This window comes from Melozone crissalis, unplaced genomic scaffold (genome assembly GCF_028551555.1).
Source record: "Melozone crissalis strain CALT ecotype California unplaced genomic scaffold, PUWL_Pcris_2 ptg000016l_1, whole genome shotgun sequence".
Taxonomy (NCBI): domain Eukaryota; kingdom Metazoa; phylum Chordata; class Aves; order Passeriformes; family Passerellidae; genus Melozone; species Melozone crissalis.
This window is the reverse complement of record NW_026535794.1, coordinates 43209633-43230174: the sequence shown is the minus strand read 5'-3', so window position 1 is coordinate 43230174 and position 20542 is coordinate 43209633. Positions and strand designations below refer to the sequence as shown.

Below are 20542 nucleotides of genomic sequence, written 5' to 3'. Positions count from 1 at the left end.
TGGATCTGTGATGGGCAGGGTGTGAGTGTTTCAAATGCAGGTAATGAAGTAGTAAGTTGAAGAGGGAATAAATGGCTTCCAAGTCACTTGAAGAACTGTTCCTGTTGATGTGCTTGTCAGTGTGAAAGTGCAGGTACTGTAGGACTTTGGATGGCAGAGACTTGAGCAATCTCTCCTTTAGCTTGACCACAGATCCCTATGGATGATGGGACTGGGGGGATAACACTGACCCCACAAAACAGGTGGAGCCAACAAGGTCTTGTCTTTCTCCCTTTGTTGAGTGCTTGCATCGATCTGAAATGTCACTCTTAAAAGGCTGTTCCTCTAACAACAGCTGTTCTTATTGTTCTGTTTAAAGTTAATATCAAGCTTTCCATAGGTCTGCCTGTAATTTCATCTTCTGGTTTGCAAGATATATTAAAATTGGGCTCTTTTTTTTCTGTCTTAATTGTTGTGTTCATTCAGTTTCTAAAACTGCAGCTGTCAATTATAATCATCATTACATGATAATTTTACATTGGTATTAGACACCTGAATTGTGTAGTTGATCAAGGCTTTGTTTATGAGTCAGAAAATGTCTTATTCAATTGATCTTCTTCATTCTGTACTGCATTATTTTTCAGTGATTGCTACTGAAGATCTAACTTTCCCACTTACCGAGATGAAGGGAGCTGAAGAAGTAAAATTTTGTCTTTCATAACTTTTTGCTTAGGACATGAAGTATTATCCAAACATATAGTTTCTCATTATTCTGTGGACTCCTAAACTAAAATAGTTCAGATTTGTTTTTATTCCCCACTTTATATATCCCCCTTTCCCACTGAGTTCTGTGGGATGTTTAAATCAAAAAACACAAGAAAAAATCCCTTGTTTCCCTCAAGGAATTCACAGATTTGTTTACTTCAGTGTTATGGCACAAAAGTGGGGAAGAAAACCCCACTAGATTATGAACCTGAAATCAGTAAAGGCTTATTTGTTCTTACTGTGGCTCAGTTTTCTAGAAAAGACAGAGCTTAGAATGTTTGTACTGTGTTCCTTATTTCTGTTTGATTTCATATTCTCTCCCAAAGTGAGGAGAGTATTTCTTTATTTCTTTTCACCTCCAGAAGTCTTTCCAGGTGGTGCTGTGTTCTCCTGGCTTAGACAATTGAACAACAGAAGGAAGGATGAAAGGTAGAGAACTAGATTTTTCACTGAGACATTTTCTTAACAAAAAACTTAAGTCCATAAAGTGTCAAACTTTCTATGAGTAGCCATTTCTATTGCCAGCCACAGCACCTAGAAATTTTCCTGTAGAAGGTTCCCTGGCAATTGGTAATGCTCTTTTTTCTTTTGCTTTCTAACTTAAAGACTTTTAAAAATGTTAGTTCTTTGTTCTTGAATTTAGTGTGAAATAATTTTCATATTCTCTTTGATGGCTAGGATAAACTTGCCAGGCAAGATCTCAGCTGTGTTAAAGCAATATGCTTTAGTGCACAAAGCTTCATGGTTTTCTGCTTACAGAATTACTCATTCTCTTTTTCCATTTCAGCTGTCTGAGAAGAGAGAATTCTGTGACCATATAACTCCGATAGACCATGTGCCCTTTACTGGGCAGCTTTTTTTTTTTAAACTACTTCAAGTTTTATAAATTAGTTTACAGAAGAAGGAAGTAATAGAATTTTATCTTGACCAGGACTGTTACTTTACTGAGAAGCTGAATGATTTCCATTTATTTTTCTGCTGTCCCTAAAATTTTACTTCACAGTCTTCTACACAGTTGAACAGAAAAAGGAAGAAGTGGAATAAGCAGAGGCATTATGCTTTGACTTGAAAATATTTATGCTATTTTGATGTATATTCTTATAAGTCAACTTAGAGAATTTGGTCTAGGTGAAAAAGTAGGTGGATGCTGAAATAGGGGAAAAAAGATCATACATCTGCTTTAGGAAAACAATTCAAATGAAATGTCATAGTGGTCTGCTTTGGGTTTGTTTTCAGTCAACTTTTTTGGAGGCTGGGCACTTGAAAAAACTAAATGAAATGCTAAACTTATAAGCATTATGGAGGGAAAAATTTGCATTCATAATTTTTTAAACAAGTTTAAAAAGGGCCAATAATGGAATAAAAAAAGACAGATAAGAGTTAATAAATGTGAGCAAAAATATAGCACTGTATATAAAAATGGACCTGGCTAGCAATGGTTCTGCTGAATATTTAAGGGTTGTTGTGAGACATGAGAGGAATGAGCCAATCACCTGTTGGTTTGTTTAAAATGTACCTACCTATATATACACCCATAAAAGAGATATCACTGTGTATAGATAGATCTATATATACTAACACCTACTGTAATGGAACAATGTAATAGGGAAGTACTTATGAAGTCTTAGCCTGAAATCTCTGCCCAGTTCTTGGCAGTGCATCATGGTTAAGATTGGAGAGAGGACAAGAAGAGCAATAAAAGGTTTTGGCATCAAGGCCTGTGAGGAAACATCAGAGTAACCTGTTTGTTTTCAGACTAGGGGAAGAAGATAAAGGGTGCACACTTCCCAGTGTCTATATGTGTTTTATACTGAGCAGAGTTACTGACTGTTCTCCATGTCTACTGAACACATAAGAAGTAACCAACTCTTTTTTGTGTTGTATTGTTTCCTTTTTAGCATTATTATGTAGGCTTTCTTTGTATGATAGTGATTTTGCATACCACCCTCATACATCAAATTTACTGGATGCTATGTTTCCAGATTGTCTGTACTTCTTTTTTGAAGTACCAAAGAATATGTGTGAATATGTAAGTAACATTTGTCAGGCTTCTTATTCTCAAATACACTTTAGAAAAAGTGTGTGGATGCAAGGATTTCTCTTACGACTTCTTTAACTGCAAAACAAGGTAGATTTATCCATCTTATTTGAAAACGCAAGGATACAAAGACTTAAAATAGTAATAGGCTGCATACTTTAAAAGAGCAGCTACTCCCATTCTGCTTTTAGTTTGGCTTTGGCAGTGTTCCGGTTGATGTTTTCTGCTGAAAAGTTACTCTGATCAAGCTCATTCAGTCTTTTGTGTTGGTGCAGGTTTTATTTGTGCTTACTTCTTTCTACAACTGTTTAATATTTGTCTGAAAGGATCATCCTCTCTTCTGTGCAAGTCTAATATGTTTCTTTATGTGCAATTCTGTGACACTCTGCCCTGTGTTGTCTGGAAGCTCTTAGCAGTTTTGTGGGTTTTTTTTCTGTTCCACAAAGTAGATATTCCAGAATAAGTGCCAGCATGATTTTGTAAAAATCTTAGCAGTCCGGGAGTTTGTTTTTCGTTGGATGTTTATGTTTGCTCTGCTGTGCACTGATGTGCAAACATAAGCAGCCTGATGTTTGCACAGCAAGGCAAACACAGTAAGGCATCGCTAAGGGCTTGAAATTGGTGCTGATGGAGTGAGTGGCCACCCATCAACCTGTCCCAGTGGGTAGTTCCCGAGTCTGCCAGAGAGGAAAAGTGTGAGTTTGGTAGATTGATGTCAGAGAATATGGGATTTCTTAGCTAACTGGAGGATCACTTGCAAAAGATGGCAGAGCTTTAAGACAGTGATAAATTCAAGAGAGAATGAGACAGAATTCACCTCTGCTATGTCCTGATACTTAAGTAGGTTTAGTTATTTCAGATTTTCTCTGTCACCTTGGGATTTTTTAGTAGCTGTACTGCAACTTTCTGTTCTGTCTCTGTTTCTTGTAATTGTTATTTTTTTCCCAGGATTTTGGTTTTGTTTTAAGTAATGTGTTACTTTCAGTGTTGTACTCAGGGTTGTGAAACTAGATGGTGGGAGCTTGTAAGAATTTGGCTCCGTGCCCTCCTAAGGATGCAGTTGCAAAAGTGAGCTAGAGGTGTGTGTGCTTGCTCGGTTTTGGTGCTCAGTTCTTTAGTGCTGTACTTCTGTATGTAGGGAATGGGGTGAGAGATGGTCCTTCAGTGGATTTAGGGTGTGTCACAGCCCCAGCTCTCTACCAAGGGAGAAGGAAGGACTTTGCAGTGATGTGCTGACAGTGATAACGCTGATGCAAAGGTGATAGTTGTTATCTGGGACAAAAATAAGGGATGCTCTGAAATCAACACCTTCCTAAGAGCTGGATTTTACCTAGAACTGTATGTTATCTATTGTACTGCCGTTGTAAAGAGGGTGAGAAAGTAGTTGATTGAGTTTCATAGGTTTTTGTGATGCTACCTCATCTGCTAACTGCTTCCACTTTTTTGTCCAAATGTCTGTGAATTATCTACAAAACCCAGTAATACAAGTCATGTAGAGAGCAAGTTATTTCTGACCCATTGCTGATTGTTAAAGTCATGTGAAATATTCTTTAAGTTATTGGAATTGTTCCTTGAGAAGACAGTAAAAACAAACATGGGCTATAAATGTTGCTATCCTGCTGGGCAGGGGTACAATGGAGTCTTTGTTCTTTCCCAGTACTTAATTGTAAACTGGGTCATGCTGATTTGAAGGTATTGCCTTCTGATTTGAGGAAAGGAAGAAAAAGATGAGCTTTTAAAGGACCTTCAACTGGCTTGTGGACAGTGTATGCTGTTTGCTTATTTATATTTTTCAAATACAGTTAGACTAAAGTAAATATTTTGTCTGTAGTCAAAGTAATTGTTCTTTGGGGTTACCAAAAGGAGTTGGAGATGGTAATTTCCTTTGCACAAATCTTACACTATGCATCTCTTGGGGAAGATGGCTAAATCCAGGAGCTGGATTGCAGCTCAACATTGTGAAGACATGAGAAATCAGATTTCACTTGTGTTTCAAGAATGTTTCAGCAAGTGCTGTGAGCCCAAGGCTCTTTTTCTACTATTATGCTAGTCTCTGGCATACAGCTGACTGTGGTCCCTGGAAAACCATATTTTTCACAAATACACCTTTTATTTCGGTCAGCTGAGTTGTTCCTTGGATCTTAGTTAGGTGTGATGTGCTCTGTTCTTTGGGTTCTTCAGTTCTGCACACTGAGTAGAGCTACAACAGCCAGGTATCCCAGACTTGCTGTGTCAGTATATTTGTAGTTGTTTAACCATTACCTTCACATCCCCTCTGACACAGGACAAGCCACAACAAAATGTATTGTTAAAATACTTACTATATTGCTAGAATACAAATTATTTACTAGGTATAAGGGCAGGTGCATGGTGGTAAAAGCATATTCATCTGAATACTCTGGGGGAGGATAACCTGAAATATTTTTCACTGCTGTCTATCTTGAAGCATGGTTTAAATTAAAGCAGTATTATTATTAAATTATCATTATTATTCACTCAAGCTCTCCCCAGTACTTTATTTAGATTAAAATATTTCCTCCAAGAATTCCTGGGATACATACCTTCTTAACACTGTTAACTTTAACAATAGTTCTAAGGACCTGTTGGTGGTTGTCCCTGCTCCCTGTCACTCTCAATTACATGTGCTCATGACTCTAGGGAATAAGCTAGAAGAGTTCTGTCCAGAAAGCAGAGAGAACTTGTTAATGACTGTCTCAGTGCTTAACTAGCCATGAAAATAAAAGTCAACTTGCTGTAATGCAAACACCCCCTTATGTCACAGCAGGACTCAGTCTGAAGCATATAAGGAAGTTTGAGGCTTTTTCACATCGAACTGTTTTGTCAATTATGCCTTACAGAAGGTTATAAATGAGAATAATGCTTGGGTCTTAAGTCCAGTCAAAACCTAGCAATCAGCAGCAGTAGGGTGATAAAGATTGAGAGAAAATTTACCCTGGGTCAGTTTTTGAAGAAACTTTTAACAGAACAGTAATGGGTGGTGGGCTTGGGTGTTTGGAAGACTGAGTTACTAATTTTTATTTTCATCATGTTGAGATGTAGCCTGCTGCCCTGGTTTAGGGCAAATTTGAGAGAAAACCTCTAAAGGGGTTCCTCTAGAAAGCAGATTCAAGCAGCCTCTCCCCTAACTGGTTTGGGAAAACATTTCATTGGAGAAAAGTGGAAAACCTCCTGTTCATTTAACAAGCCAAGTGTCCACCAGCACAAAAAACAAACAATACTAAATCAAAAAACCTCTTGCTCCTCTGAAGAGATAATAAATTCAGAAAGTCCTCTTTTTGGGCTGCAGCTCAGCTCAGCCAGTCTGTTATCAGTCTCTCTGGCAGTGTCCTGGGCCTGGTGGGCCACAGGTGTGAGTGAGCTCCTGGTGTTTTTCTGGGTTCTTCAGTCCAGAGTATGTTTGAACAGTTCCAAGGAAAAAAAAAAAAACAACACAGTCCAGGGAACTTCACTGCCTCAGCTAGCCAAAAACTAACTAAAAGCACAGGAGAGCCCTCTCTCACTGTCTGTTCTGCAGACAACACAGCCCAGGAGCAGGAATGTCGAGGAGTGAGTGCAGTTTCTGAAAACAAACTCTGTGCTTCTTCTCTCCCCCTCTTTGCTGTCTGAACCAGTCTTAAAGGTGCAAAACTTATTTCTGGGCTAAACAGACAAATGGGGATGCAATTCAGCATCATGAAGTCACCCAGGACACCTGTGTGAAGGAGGCTACACAGTGGCTGAAAGGTCACTGATAAAGCTTTCAGCAAGTAAATGAATGCTTTCAGCTGTTTTTTTCCAATAGACATGTTTGGCTGTGCTATGCTTATTGATCTGTTGTTTGTAAAAATGTGGGTTGAGGGAGGAGGAATAAAATCAAGAAGAGCAGTGATCAAACTGAAGTGTAAGATTGACACAAAGAAATAGATATGACTAAAATTGAAAACTGGAAGAAGCAGAACTGTACTTTATCTCAGGAAGTGGTTTCTAGCACATGTTCAGCTGCTGCCCTGAGTTCCTTGTGGTTGTTACTAGCTGTCCTTTGACTTGCTTCCTATGAGCTGCCCATAAGAAATACATAATTTTCTTGATAAGGAAAGTGCAGTACTTGTATCAAGTGCTAATGCTTCAGGTTAGTTGCTTGATCTACATCTGGATAATAATTAACAGTAAAGATGAAAATTCTCAGGCATCAGTTATTTGAAAGTGCAGCATCAAGTTGCTTGTCATCCTTGACTGACTTGGTTTATTGTGGACTCCCAAGGTTAGAAGTACAGAAGCAAGAGGCAACAAACTAAAAGATGTGGGAGCAGGCCCAGATGGGAATGCTGGTTGAAGGTGCAGTGACCTTTTATAAAGGCCTGCATCATTACTCTTCACAGCATCAGAGAGAAAGTTGTGCCTTTGTGCTGAGAGTGGATGTAGATTCGATATTTTTGCTGAATGTTGTCCTATTGGACAATCTGCCTGTAGGTCCACTCCTGAACAGCAACCATGCATCAACATCCCTACTGGTGGTTTTTATGTCTCTCACTTGTGTGTTAATTATTCAGCAGATCAAAATCAATCAGGCTCTTCTGCGGATTGTAAAAGTTGTCCAGCTGATCTTGTCCTTTAACAGGAAGATTGCTGTCTTTGGCAATGACATAAATTTAGGTATTAAGCACTTTTGTCATAGGCTGTGATGCAGTTGCATCACAATCCAGACTGTCTTAATTATTCTTTACCCCATGTTGCCTGAGGCGGTGACCTCAAAAGCTAAACAAGGTTATGTTTGGCTAGGATGAGAGCAGTCAAACAACTTCAGTGCTACAGGAAGTTTTAGTGATTCAGTAGGTGAGGCAACACCCCTGAGTTAATATTTTTCCAGGGCCCCAGACTGGTAAAAGATGCTGCAGCTTGTATGACAAGATGTAAAACCAAGATCCTTGGTTGAAGTTTCAGTACAATTCCCAGTAAAAATTAACATGTTAATTCAGGATTCCTGCCCAAGTTCAAATTTTAATGGCTCTATCCTCTACACATTTGTAATTTGTTTTAGGGAAGTCATGTGATTCTCTTGCTCCTGCCCTAAACTGTTAAGTTGTTAAGTTAGTGTTCCAGAGGTGCTAACAATGTTTGCAATTGTCAACAGAATGATTTCCAGAAACAATGGTCCATTTTGAGATCTTTTGAAATCAAGGGAATCTTATTTATGTAAGAAATGTCAGGGCAAAACTGAAAAGCCCCCAGGATTTCTTTTTTCTTTTTTTTAAATATATTTGCTACATGGCTGAGTATGCTCACACTTACACATTTTTATTTTTCATAGGATTCAAGTGCCCTGTATGTTCAAAATTTGTATCTTCTGACGAAATGGATTTACATCTTGTGATGTGTTTGACAAAACCAAGGATAACCTACAATGGTAAGAAAGAAGTAAGCTGATAATTATTTATTCATTTTAAACATTGGTGTGATAATAGTCCTTTACTTAATAAGATATTCTGGTAACTAGTTTGGTGGACTCATTAATTAGGTGGTTTTTTTGCTTGTAGTTTGTTTTCTAATTAATTCCTAAGAACTTGGTCTTTGTATGCTGCATGCCAATATAATTTGTCCTGTATCCTGCAAACATAAAATTATTCTTATTTGAATGTGTTTATTCCATTTTTTGACTACTGGTCAGTGTGTGTTTATTGTCCAGTGGAGATGTGTGTAGCTTACACCTCCTTTCATTTAATGACATCAGGTGGTGAGGTGGGTCAAGTGAGTCTCCTGGGGACTTTATTAAGGACTGTTACTTGACATGCTGTGCATTTGCACATTATTCAAGAAAATTACATTTTCTGGGAGGAACTAAAGAACTTTTTCACTTGATTCCATATGTGATACTTCATAAAGACTGGCTATATGTTTTTGTTATTTTAATCAAGCTGGCCAATATTAAATGAATCACCTGTAGTAGCACTGGTTTTTTCCCCTACTACTAAGCTCTCCTTCAAGACAAGCTTTAATGCAAGGCAAACAGGACTTTTGCCACTGAGTTCAAGCCTTTTTATCACTGTGGCTTAGGCTGACACTCAGTTCTACGGCAAGCACAAAAAAAGGCTTGAGGAAACAAGGAATTAAAAAGTCTTAGTGAAATTTTAGTGCCTGCTTTGGCAGAAAATCTTACAGTGCATCTTCAATGAGATTACTGTTCACCAGTCATCAGATGTCAGAATAGAATGCAGTTAGAAAGAAATTGTGGCGAGGAGAGGGAGCTGGGCTTTTTTTGCAGGTGAACAGCAAGAAGCTGAAAGTTGGTGCTCACAAGTTACATCAGGGAAAAATCTGATTCAGTGTTAAGTAGAAATGTGACATAATGAGAGGGGTCAAGGCACTTGAAGAGGTTGTGCAACCTCCATCCTTGAGCAATTTAGTCTAACTTGACCATGCTTTGAGTGAGGGGCTGGACCAGACCACCAGAGGTCCCTTCCAACACAGGTTATTTACTAACTAAATAACCTGCAGTGTCACGGGCTCTTTGACCCTCCAGGTACCTTGCTGTTAGGGTATTCTACACTGGACCATTTTATTGAAACAAATCTTGAAGAATGGTTGGGCCCATCTTATTTTTTGGATACCATAATGCTATCCAAAACTATTGGCTCTTAACTGCAAAAATAATTTGAAATCATATGCTTAGAGTTGCAAAATCCATTTGAAAGCACAGTACTTAGGAAAAGTAAATATTTCTTTTTTCTCCTGGTGTTGCCACAAATGTATTTGAGAAGGTTGACTTCATCTAACAAAGAGTGCTTTTTTTCCTCTTTATTTTTCCTTCTGAAATTCAGGTCTGAGCATTTTCCAAGATAAGGTGTGTACTGAGGGATGTTGGACATTGGAGAGAAGAGAAGCACACTAGTCACCCCAGTCAGGGCAGGAAAATGCACTTGGGATCAGTTAGGGTGGAGCAGGAGGAGGCAGACTGGCAGAGAACAAGCTCTGGCACTAATCCACCTGATGGGGGGTGCACAAATTTGACTGAAATCCTTTTCCCCTGCTGCTTCCTACATGTACATATGAGTGCACTCAGCTGATTGACTTTTGTTTGAAGATATGGTAATTGTATAATGTAACCTCTCAGTATCATTTATGATATTTGTTTGAATCACAGTGGTGATATATTCTTATTCAGACTCCTTTTTCCATCTTGCATTGTTTCAGCTTACACACTGCTGGTTGGAGCCCCTTTGGGCCATTTTGTTACCTTTGCACAGTTTTTTAAGTCAACAGATGAGCAGAAGAAAAACCTGTGAATGGCAGCTGAAGACACTGGATAATCTGCAGCATGACAAAAGTTGTTGTGGGCAATGCAATAGGAGTTAACAGCAGCTTGTCATCTCTTGCCTTAGGAGTGTCTGCTGTACAGTGAGCCTCAGAAACTGATTCTAGGAAATGGTTATGTAAGTGTGAAATAAGCAAACTATCAAATTAGGTAAGCTGCTTTGAGAGAGATACGTAGAAGTATGGTCTCATTTTCATGCACACTTCAGAGAAGTGTGCATTGATCCTTGTGGCTCCAGTTGGTTAGCTCCTGGAGTCAGGGACTAAAGGTGAAATTATAGCCTGTAGCTGGCTATTTAAATTACTGCAGCATGAAGAAATTGAGGATATGGCTTCTGAGTTGTGCAGTGCTCAGTTGTTCCTTTGTGTTATAGTTGTGGTCCCTTTAATGGGGCTAATGAAAAAAATTAACTAGCAGGTTGGTAACTTAATGCTGCCATGATTTCAGGCCCAGACCTGCATATGAATGTCTATATCCATGCATTTTTTCTTGTCTGTTTTGCTGTTTGTCATCATGAGATCAGTGATGAATCGGCCTTTTTACCATAGGCCAAGGGCATCCCAAGTTTTGTTTGAGAGAAGAAAAGATGCTGCTGTCAACTTTTGATACCTGCTTCCAAAATAGAAGGCATCTCTATGCTTTACTTTCTCATTGTTATCTTGGCCTCATGCCATATATACTAGAATAGAGCCAAGCAGGCATCATTTGCTTCTGTTGGTCACTGATATTTCCCAGTCCTATTATCACTAGAAGGGAAAATATCTTTTTTCTTCTCTTCCTTTTTTTTTTCTCCTCACCTTCTTTTAGCTCTTAGTTTTGTGTTGCAAGGAGTTGAAGAGACATTTAGACTTTGCAGGTGCAGAAGTATTTAGAGATTGAGCAGTTGGATTGAACTGTGCTTATGTCTAGTTCTGTTCTAGATGTCTTTCCTCATGGTACTGTAAATGTATTAGTTATTTCTAAGAAACACCAGGGAGCAAATTTGCATGTATTTTGTCATTCTGAGAAGCCAAACCTTTCTTTTTAAATATGAGTCTGAGGCATATAGTCTCCCCCAGAAAAATGTTACAAGACTACTTAGCTGTGATTTGAAGTTTAAATAAATTAATGAGTCCTCCCAGCCAATCTCTAATTGCTTTCTGAGCTACCTTTGTGCATTGCATTTGGCAACTGAAAGGGTCAGTGAACTGCAAACTCAGGCAGCTGTCTGATTTACATGTGTTTTCTGAAAGAGTGGTCACAAAATTGTCTCAGTTCTATGCTGGAAGTTGTGCTGATTTTCATATAAATATATCAGTACATTTTATTAGCCTTATTCTTTCAAAATCATGTGACTTGTCTGTAACAGAGATCCCATTGCTGACTGAATTAGGCATTTTAAAAGAGCTCTTTCTTTTTTTCTGTGGAACTTTGTTCCACATTCCTTAAACTACTTGTGGTGTTCACACATGAACCAATATCCAGGCATTTTTGTACAAAAGCTGGTTAAATTAATGGTATTGTGCAGAAAATATCATGGTGCTTGGTGATGTTGTCTTTAAAAACCTTTCCTAGCAGTTAGCAAATGCTTGCTGAGTTGTTGAGAAGCCCGAGTAGGTCCCATGCACTGGCTAACCACAGGTTGCCAAAAATCAGTTTTTGAAGAAAGTGGGTTACTTGCTAGTTGACAGGTTGTTTTTTTTTTTTTTTTAAAGACTGCTAAAATATTGTGTAGCCATACCTAATCCTTTGAGCTTCTCCAGAGTGTTAAATGAGGCTCCTTGCACCATCTTGTTCAAATTTGTCATGGTGACAAGCAGGGAGCCCTCTTAGGGACTGCTCTGTGAAAGGTTTTGCTTAAATTGTAGCCCCATGTTTTGGTCAGATATGGGCATTTATGTAAATTTCCTCAGTGCTTTGGAAGCAACTTACCTTGAACTCCCTGCTGATGATTACAGGTGCCTGGTAAAGTTTAGATTTAGAATATAATTATTCTGTTGTTGCAATATTAATACAGCTTTTTTCACTGGAAGATGTTCTGTAAAAAATTGAGGAGACACAAGAGAGACTCATGACTTTAGATGCTTTGCAACAAACGTACCCAGTACCTTCTGATGAAACCCTGCGCTTGATTCTGAAATAATTCTGGTTTTCATTTTTAAATTCTTGTGTTGTTTCTCAGCACACTTTGTAAGACTCCATTAGTTTTATTATGACTCGAGGGCCCCTCAGAGGGCAGGGACAGCAGCCTGGCAGCTGGCCAGATGGGGCAGCCAGTGACCCTGCAGGGCTGGGGAGAGCCAGTCAGCTCACTAGGCTGCTTGGCTGGCCTGGCCAGCCGGCCTGTCCTCTTTCAAAAGTTTTGATTGAATTAGCACATTCCTGTGGAATATTTTGAGTTTCATCAAGTCAGCACTTTCTGTTGGAATGGTGTTCTACTGGAAACTTTCTGAGCTGATCTCCTCAAAGCTGCTCGCTCAGGGGTGCTTCTGCTTTGACGTCAGTGCTGCTCTTGCTCAGACTACTCTGCATTTAATTCACATGTGGCAGTGGGTCTGACTGTTGGCCAGCATATTTACTCAGGTTCATTTTAAGGGGAAAAGCTTTCACTCGTGTAATTCAGAGAGGAACAATGTTAAGATATCCAGTGCATGAACTGCTGAAGGTTTTTTCCTTACTTGAAGGAAGGACTTTAATTTTTCTATTTAAGTTACAATAAGTGAATTTTTTAGACCTATCATATTAAAAAACAGCTGGAGATCTGACATCACAGATAGCAGGGATTGCAGATATGATTTTATATTAAGAGTTTATCCAATTTCTTTGAAATGGAGAATTACTAACTATGTGGAAATCTGTTATAGACAGAATATTAAAAATGAAGGTATGTGTACCAGAAGGAAAAATAAGAGTGGAACTCAATGTGCTCTGGCAATGTACTTTGTTTTCTGGGGTGTTTGCATCACCAGGCACAAATAGTGGAAGGTTCCCATGCCATCTAACCAAATTCACAGAATCACAGGATATTCTGAGTTGGAAGGTACACACAGTTGGATCATTGAGTCCAGCTCCTAAGTGCGTGAACCACACAGGGATGGAACCCACAACCTTGGTGTTATTAGCACCATGCTCTGACCAAGCTGATCTCAAACTGACTTGGGCCGCAACAGTGCAATTGATTCAGATGAGCAAGGATGCAAAGCAGGGTTTTGTTGTGATTTAAACACACTGATTTTTGTTCTAAATTGGTTTGAGGTGTTGGGTCAAGTTTTGTCTTGAGAGGAATGCATTGCTTGCTGGGGCTGCCGTATGCTGAGGCCTTCATGTGAGCAGAATCTTGAGCTGGGATCTGTGTAAGCAATAATCCTTCTAAAGGAGTTGTCAGCTTTGAAATGATGGCCATAACATGCATTTTGATCAAAAGCAGAGACTTGGATACTGGCATGAGTCACCTAAAGGATTAAATAAAAATATTTTGGAAACATTCTTTGTGAATGGAGCTGACCTAATTTTTAGGTAAATTAAAGTTACAACCTTTGTTGATTGCTGCCTGTTTCAGCATCTTTGGGACAAGATAATTATGCCAGAACTTGTTGAGTTCATATTGCTGGATAGACGGAAAGAAAAATAGTGCACCTTAACCTAATGTTTGAAGCACCAAAATGCATGATTCTGGTAGTCCTGCCCACTGCAGTGACTTGATTTGCTTGGTCACTTCTGTGCACCAAGGGAGAGTATTCAGCAGGCCTGATGCTCTCAGCTGTTTTGACTGGTGCACTCAAAACTTCTGGAATGAAAAGGATTATTAACTTCAAGTTAATTTCTCTGCCACAGTTCCTGAGATCATACCTTGAAAGACCTTGCAAAAGGGCACCTTGCCAGTCTGCCTGGAAAAGCTTAAGCCTTCCTCCTTGTCCTCATCCTTTAATAGGACTAGACTTTTAGCAGAGCAGTACAAAATAATGCTAAGGCAGATCAGTTATTTCATTCCACTTTATCCAAGGTGTAAAATTCTTCATAGAATTTCTTGATTCTGTAATTTTTAAAGTTTAACAAGATTCCTGGCTAGATTCTCACTCTGCCCTAGGTGGTTCTGTGCTCTGTCCTCAGGGATGCTGGGGAGGCAGAAGAGCATAGTTTAAAAGGTAGTTTAACAGAACATGTAAAAAGACACTTACCCTCCTGCTTGCAGTTAAAATAGCGCTATTTACTGTTTTGATCTTGTGTTCTCATGAACATACTCCAGATTATGTAGGAGGTTCATTCAGTTTCCCCAATGCTTTAAAACTGTTTTCTTCAGTAGTTCTTGAAAATATAAAAAACTGTTGAACTTTGAGACTTTTTTAAAGTGGTGACAGTAGAACATTATTATAGTAAATAAAATTTTCATCTCAGACATTTGCACAGATGTTCTTCTGTAAATTAATATAATACTGACCCAGACTTCTCATAACTTTTCTTGCAAATCATTGTTAGATTTGAGGAGGGAAGAGCAATTATGTTTAAAATAATGTTTGATTAAAATATATTGACTGGTGTGTACTTTCTCCCTTTAAGAATTGTTGATAAGAAATGTTTAGACAAGAGCAGACTTTTACTGATGTTCACCAGCCAAAGACAGCTGCTTGTCCAAACCAGACTGCCAAGAGTGGCAAACTTAATTTCTTCCTCCCTTTGTTCAATAAAGCTGTATTTCCTTCCCACCATCCCAAACCTCTCCTTCAACAGTTTTTGGTGCCTCACAGAAAAGCATCACTGCAAAAGCAGCCTGTTACATTTCAAATTTGTTGGGAAGGGAGAAGAGTAATGCTGATAAATGTCACTAAAATAAGACCACACTGCAGTTCAACTTGTGCAACCTGTGCCTGCCCAAAGGGAGGAGGTGGGACCTGCTTCAGTGACCCCATTCCAGCCTCAGTCACTGGATGAATTGGGTCAGTTTCTTACAGTGTGGAGTTGCAGCACTTTTAGAAGCTTGTCTCTTATCTTTCCTCCACACCCACAAACTGTCAACCCTTTGCTATGGAGCCAGAAAAGTAAGCTGTGTGTTTGTATTGGTGTGGTTGTGAAGAAAGCTCATCAAATGGGAACACAGTGTAACTGACGGGGAAGTACTTTGAATGTCTGGAGCAGCAATTCCCAGAATTGCAGACTGCCCCATTTATCTCTGCAAGATATACTCATGGAGATGTAGTGGTGGTGGTTGAAGTATCAATATTGCTTCTTGTTTTACTTTGCATGCAAGAGAAATGTGGGATATAGATTTGTGAAGAAGCTATGACAGCTCACTTTCACGGTTCAGGTTGGAGATGCTCAGTAGATCATGCTGGATTTTCTTTCTGCTGTAATGAACTAAAGTGGATATGCTTTGATCCTGCTGAGAAGGACACACTGCAGACATCACACCTATTAATATCTTACACTTTTCCCTGATTTGTTGTGCATGTGACTTACTCTTCTAACAAACCTTTGGGGAGAAGTATTTTCCGCATACTTTTCATTCAGCCAGGCCTAAATCTGCTAGACTGAACTTCTTGTGGCAAAGCCATGGCAAAATAGCTTCAATGTCACCTAATACTTAATTCAGTTCTTGAGAGCAGGACAACATTTTTTTTCTCAATACACTGGAATTGCCTTTATTTAAATGCATACCTGTGCCATGGGAATATTGTGGATAAATACAGTAAAGCTTTTGACAGCTATAGAACAAGCCCACTTGTTTCTGGAAGAAACAGAGAAAATGGGATCATTCATGTGCTGAATAGCTCAAGTTATTTATTTTGCTCATATGCCACTCCTTAACCCCAGACACCGCTGTTGCACTGAGAGCGCTGCTGAAGTCAAAGGACAATTCTTGTCCTAGAAAATGACAGACACACCTGTGAAAAGGACAATCCTTGTCCTAGAAAATGACAGCCACACCCGTGAGCCAGGGAACATGTGCGGGTGCCCTGGGGAGGGGCCGGCCCGGCGCTGCTGCCGTGTGCTGTGCTCCCTTACATAATGGCAGCGCCGGGCCGGGGACAGCTCTGCCCGCCGTGCCGTGCTGTGCTGTGCCGTGCTGTGCTGTGAGTGCGCGCCATGTGATGCGGGCAGACGGAGCTACCTTCCATGGCTCGCACTTAATCAGTCTTTAGCTGGAGAGGTCATTCAGAGGATGTCATAAATCGCGTCTGCAACTGCTGCAGTCTTGTGACTGCTGCGAACTTAGCTCCGGGGGAAATAATGCTCCGAGCTTTGCTAGCTTTCTGTGGTATTTCTGCAGTCTTTAAAGCCGATACCTCTAAAACCTTGAGATTTTACTCATTTGCTAGCAGCAGTCTTTTTCCTTTTTTTTCTTTTTTTTCCTTTTTTTTAGTTGCCCTGTGGAGACAAACCTTGAAAATATCCCTTTTCTAATCATAGAAAATGGATTTCATTTGCTGGATTTTGAAATAATACTAATGGAAATCATTAGGTCTTAAAAAATAAATACCAGAGTACATCTCACTGATCTATGTAGAAATTTCATGATATTTCTTTCCCTAAATTTCTCAGTTTTTTAGGAACTAATACAGATTATTTGCAGATCAGGACTTTCTCCCCCCCCCCTCCCTTTTTTCCCCCCCTCCTCTAAAGAAGTATGAAAGAATAAGCTACTCCTTCTGGCTCAGAAACTGCCCCAAGGGCAGATCAATTAGAAACTACTACCTGAAATGTCATTTGTAATTTATTTTTTTCTTCAGATTAAAATCTTGCTTTAAAACCTTCTGCCCTTTGATTACTTAAATAGTCCTGTGCTTCTGAGCTGCAGACTCAGCCTTTCAATGCACAAAAGAAGTCAGTCCAGCTTTTGCAGGGGATTCCAGTGATAAAACAAGGCAAACTCTTCAGAAACAAGCTGGATGAGAACACTGCTAGTGTGATAGAGTACTCTCACTTCTAAACTGGGGATTCTTATCACTGTTTACACTGGGGAAAGATTACCAGTTTCTAGTCTAGTTTCTAGTATTTTTAACAAAATCCAGTGATTCTAGAACAGGATGTAAAACACCTGCTGACATAGGTACAAAATACTGGACTTGCCTATTCTGTCCTCCCTGGGGGAACCTCTTTGCTCCCCAAAGTTTGCATGACTTTGTCTCACATGGCTATAGATTTGCTCAGCTTCAGAAATAACCCCAAGTTCTAACACACAGCTGAAACATGAGAAACTTCACTGGTGTTTAGTGCTGAATTATATTAACACTCATGAAACCTTGTTAAAACTTCCTCATAAAAACATCAACTTCCATTTTAACCTTGCACTACCACCTTATCTATAATTTAAACCATTATCAGATTTTCATAATTTTGACCATGTTCCTCATGCCCTCCTTCCTTGTGTGAAGTATAATTAGGTACTATTGATGTGTATTGTTAGGTATTTGATGGCCCCTGTGTAGCTAAGCAAGAATGTAGTATTCACTGTTAATTTTTAGCCCATAAATAATGTTTATTTGTTTGGAATGAAGAGGTGGAGGAAGGAATTGTTTGGTTAACACTTACCTTTTTTCTTCTCCCAGTTCCCAGGAAGTCTATTTTAATCTATGGCTTTATTAGCTGAAATTATGTCATAATGATGTTCAATAGTTTTGGAAACGTCTAAATCGAAAAACAGAAGAAGAATAGAACTTTAAATGGCTTTAGAAATACACAGCCAGATTATGGGCATGTAACTTGGAACAAATACTGGAGAAGTGTCTTTGGGTACATTTGGTTTTTTAAACACATCTTCCATATAATACTGTATCTCTATGCTTGCTGCAATAAATTAGAATACTAGCTAATGGATTAGTGTAGAGTAGAAAAACTGAGATAACTTTGAAAACTCTGACTCAATAGCTGATGTTATCAGAACCTTTGCATTCAGACATGTTTTGCATTCCATCTATATCACAAGGATAATTACATTTAAAATAGGAATAGCTTGTAAAAAGGAGTCTGCTGCAAACAGAAAGGACAGACAAGTAAAAATTATGTGGTGATTTATATCCTTGTCCCATGTATGCATCTTAACACCAAAAGTTGTGTTAATCTGGAGAAGGCTGATCTGGAGCCTGCTGGGAAAAGTACCTTCTAGGCCTAGCACCTGGCACTGGGGTTAATAAGACAGACTTCATGCACACTGGGTGTTGGCACCAGTGTTTTCATTGTCTGTTGCTTGGTAATGCATCCTATCTTCCCTAAGTATAGTGTCTTAGTCACACACACCTGCTTTTTCTCCCCCCCTCCTGTTTTACCTTAGGCTCATGGTTTCATCTTTCATGCCATCTCCCTGTGCACTCATTTTGCATCAGATCAAACCAAACTCCTCTGCTTGCAATGAGTCAGTCACTTGGCCAATGTTAAAAGACTGGAAAAAAGATTTGGCAAAACTTACTGTGCTTAGGGCACCTGCAGGAAGCCTGGAATAGGAACCTGAAGAAGGACAAAGTGAGCAAAACATGGAATCAAATCCTTCATCCAACTTCAAAACAAGTCACCTTTAAAGTAACCCATATTGCCCAGACTAATAGGAGAGATAACTTCATCTGAGCAGCTTCTCTTCATTCTCTCTCTGCCTCTGTTGTTCAGGGACACTTCCTGCCCTACCCTTCTGTGAAACTTTCTAATGTGCTTGTTTTATCTGTCATGTGAGAGTTCTCATGCATTTCATTAGGTCAGTGTGTCCCCATCACACTCCTAGTTCATTGCAGACCACGAAGAATGAAACGTCTTATTTGAAAATCTTTGCAATGCAATTTCTCTGGCTTCTGGCTGCAATTTCAGTGATGGTGACGACTGAAGATTCGCCATTTGGAAAACTTTTCTCTCCAGTCTTTTAGATCTTCTGTTACATTGGGGATAAAAGAAGCTGACAAAGCAAAAGGAATTTCCCAAACTCAGTGGGGATCTTTTAGAACTGCCACATCAACATCCTGCACCTGCGAGATCTTATCCAACTTACATCTTTCCTTCAGCTTGATCAGACTGTCATCTTCTGTTGTTTCCTCTGCCACATCCGTGCTCTGCCTTACCTGCTAAGTTTTTAAGAACATTGTTTGTGATAGCATCCAGTCTTGATTTGCAAAAGTTGCTCATTTTAACAGGCTTACAGCATCTGAGTGAAATATTCCTTCTGACTGTAAAGTTGTGGGAAGAGACCTGTTTCTGCTCTGTATTTGGAAGGAATTCTTCACCCTTCCCCTGACCACAGTGGTAGCTTTTCTTCATGAAATCATTAACTCAGATACTCAAGTGATTTACTACCAGAAGAACCTTATATAGATAAATATTCTTGGGGTTATATGCCTTGGTGGGGTTGGGTTTTGTTTGGGTTTTTTTTGTTGTTGTTGTTTTGGTTAATTGGTTGAGTGATTGGGGTTTGTTTTGGTGTGTTTGGGTTTAAGTTTTTTTGGGTTTCGGTTTTGGTGTTTTTTTACCTTTGGTAAAGAAGTTATCTGCTATGCAAGGCAAGCTGGAATTCAAGTCTCTCATTTTTCTTGAGTGTACCCTGCATGGTAACCCTGCCTGTTGCTTAAGCAGAAACTGTGTGGTTCACCACCTTTGTACTAGGTTTCTGGCCTGCAGTCCCAAGTTTTCAATAGACCTAAGTTGATTTTTCATCTGTCATAGCAGTTTCTTGGTACTGATATAGATTGGTGGGTATACATAAGCAGCACTAAAATATTTTGCTTTGTTTTACTCCTGAACAAACAAAAATGATAAAAGATCTGCATGTGTGGATCCCACACTTCTATTCTTTCTTGCCTGCTCTGTAAGTTACTTTCATCCCAGCTCTATTCTATCTCCAGCTCCCTGGAAGAGAGGATCCTCTCTAAATGCAGCAGACTCTGTCAGCAATACAATCTGGTTGCCTCTGGCCATTTAATCAACCACTCTTCCTTTTGTAGCATACTTGTGGTGCAAGATCCTTTTTGATGGTAAACTCAGCCTTGAGAAGTGTAAATCATTCTTCCCTCATGGAGCCAAGGAGGATGTTTTCCCCAAGTGATCCTTTCTTTACGCTGTTTCCTAAGGTATCTTGTTTTGCTGCTGTTTTGTTTCTTGTGGGTTTGCCCCTTTACATGCTGCTTTTAACTCCTGACATTCAAGATTAACACTCGATAACCTGAGAGGTCATGTAATACTGGTGAAAACCCAAGAAAACAGCCTGAAGGCAGCTTCCTTATTCCATGTGCTGCTGTGAGCAGCTTTGTTCAGGCAGCATGTGCTAGGGTACACCGTTCATGGTGAGATTTCACATGGGGCACAAGTTTGCTATGGCTGCATTCAAGAATTTTTCACTCAATCACCTTCTGAGAAGACAAGATTTAAAGTATTGTCCCACAGAAGCAATGCTTCTGATAGGAGAGGGGTAAGCCTCAGGATAAAATACATCATGCCAAGGAAGATACTTCAAGAATTAGGTACCCCTTGGGTCATCCAAAAAACAAATATATGTCAGCTCA

The 20542-nt window shown here is 39.4% G+C and overlaps 1 protein-coding gene across 1 annotated transcript in view; it reads left to right on the top strand.

The window, feature by feature from the left end:
• ZNRF2 (zinc and ring finger 2) overlaps positions 1 to 20542 on the top strand; it is a 53465-nt gene that overhangs the window by 22742 nt on the left and 10181 nt on the right. The window contains exon 2 of the mRNA XM_054274231.1: positions 8091 to 8186. Coding sequence (XP_054130206.1) covers positions 8091 to 8186 — 96 coding nt within the window. The remainder of the gene's footprint in view (positions 1 to 8090; positions 8187 to 20542) is intronic.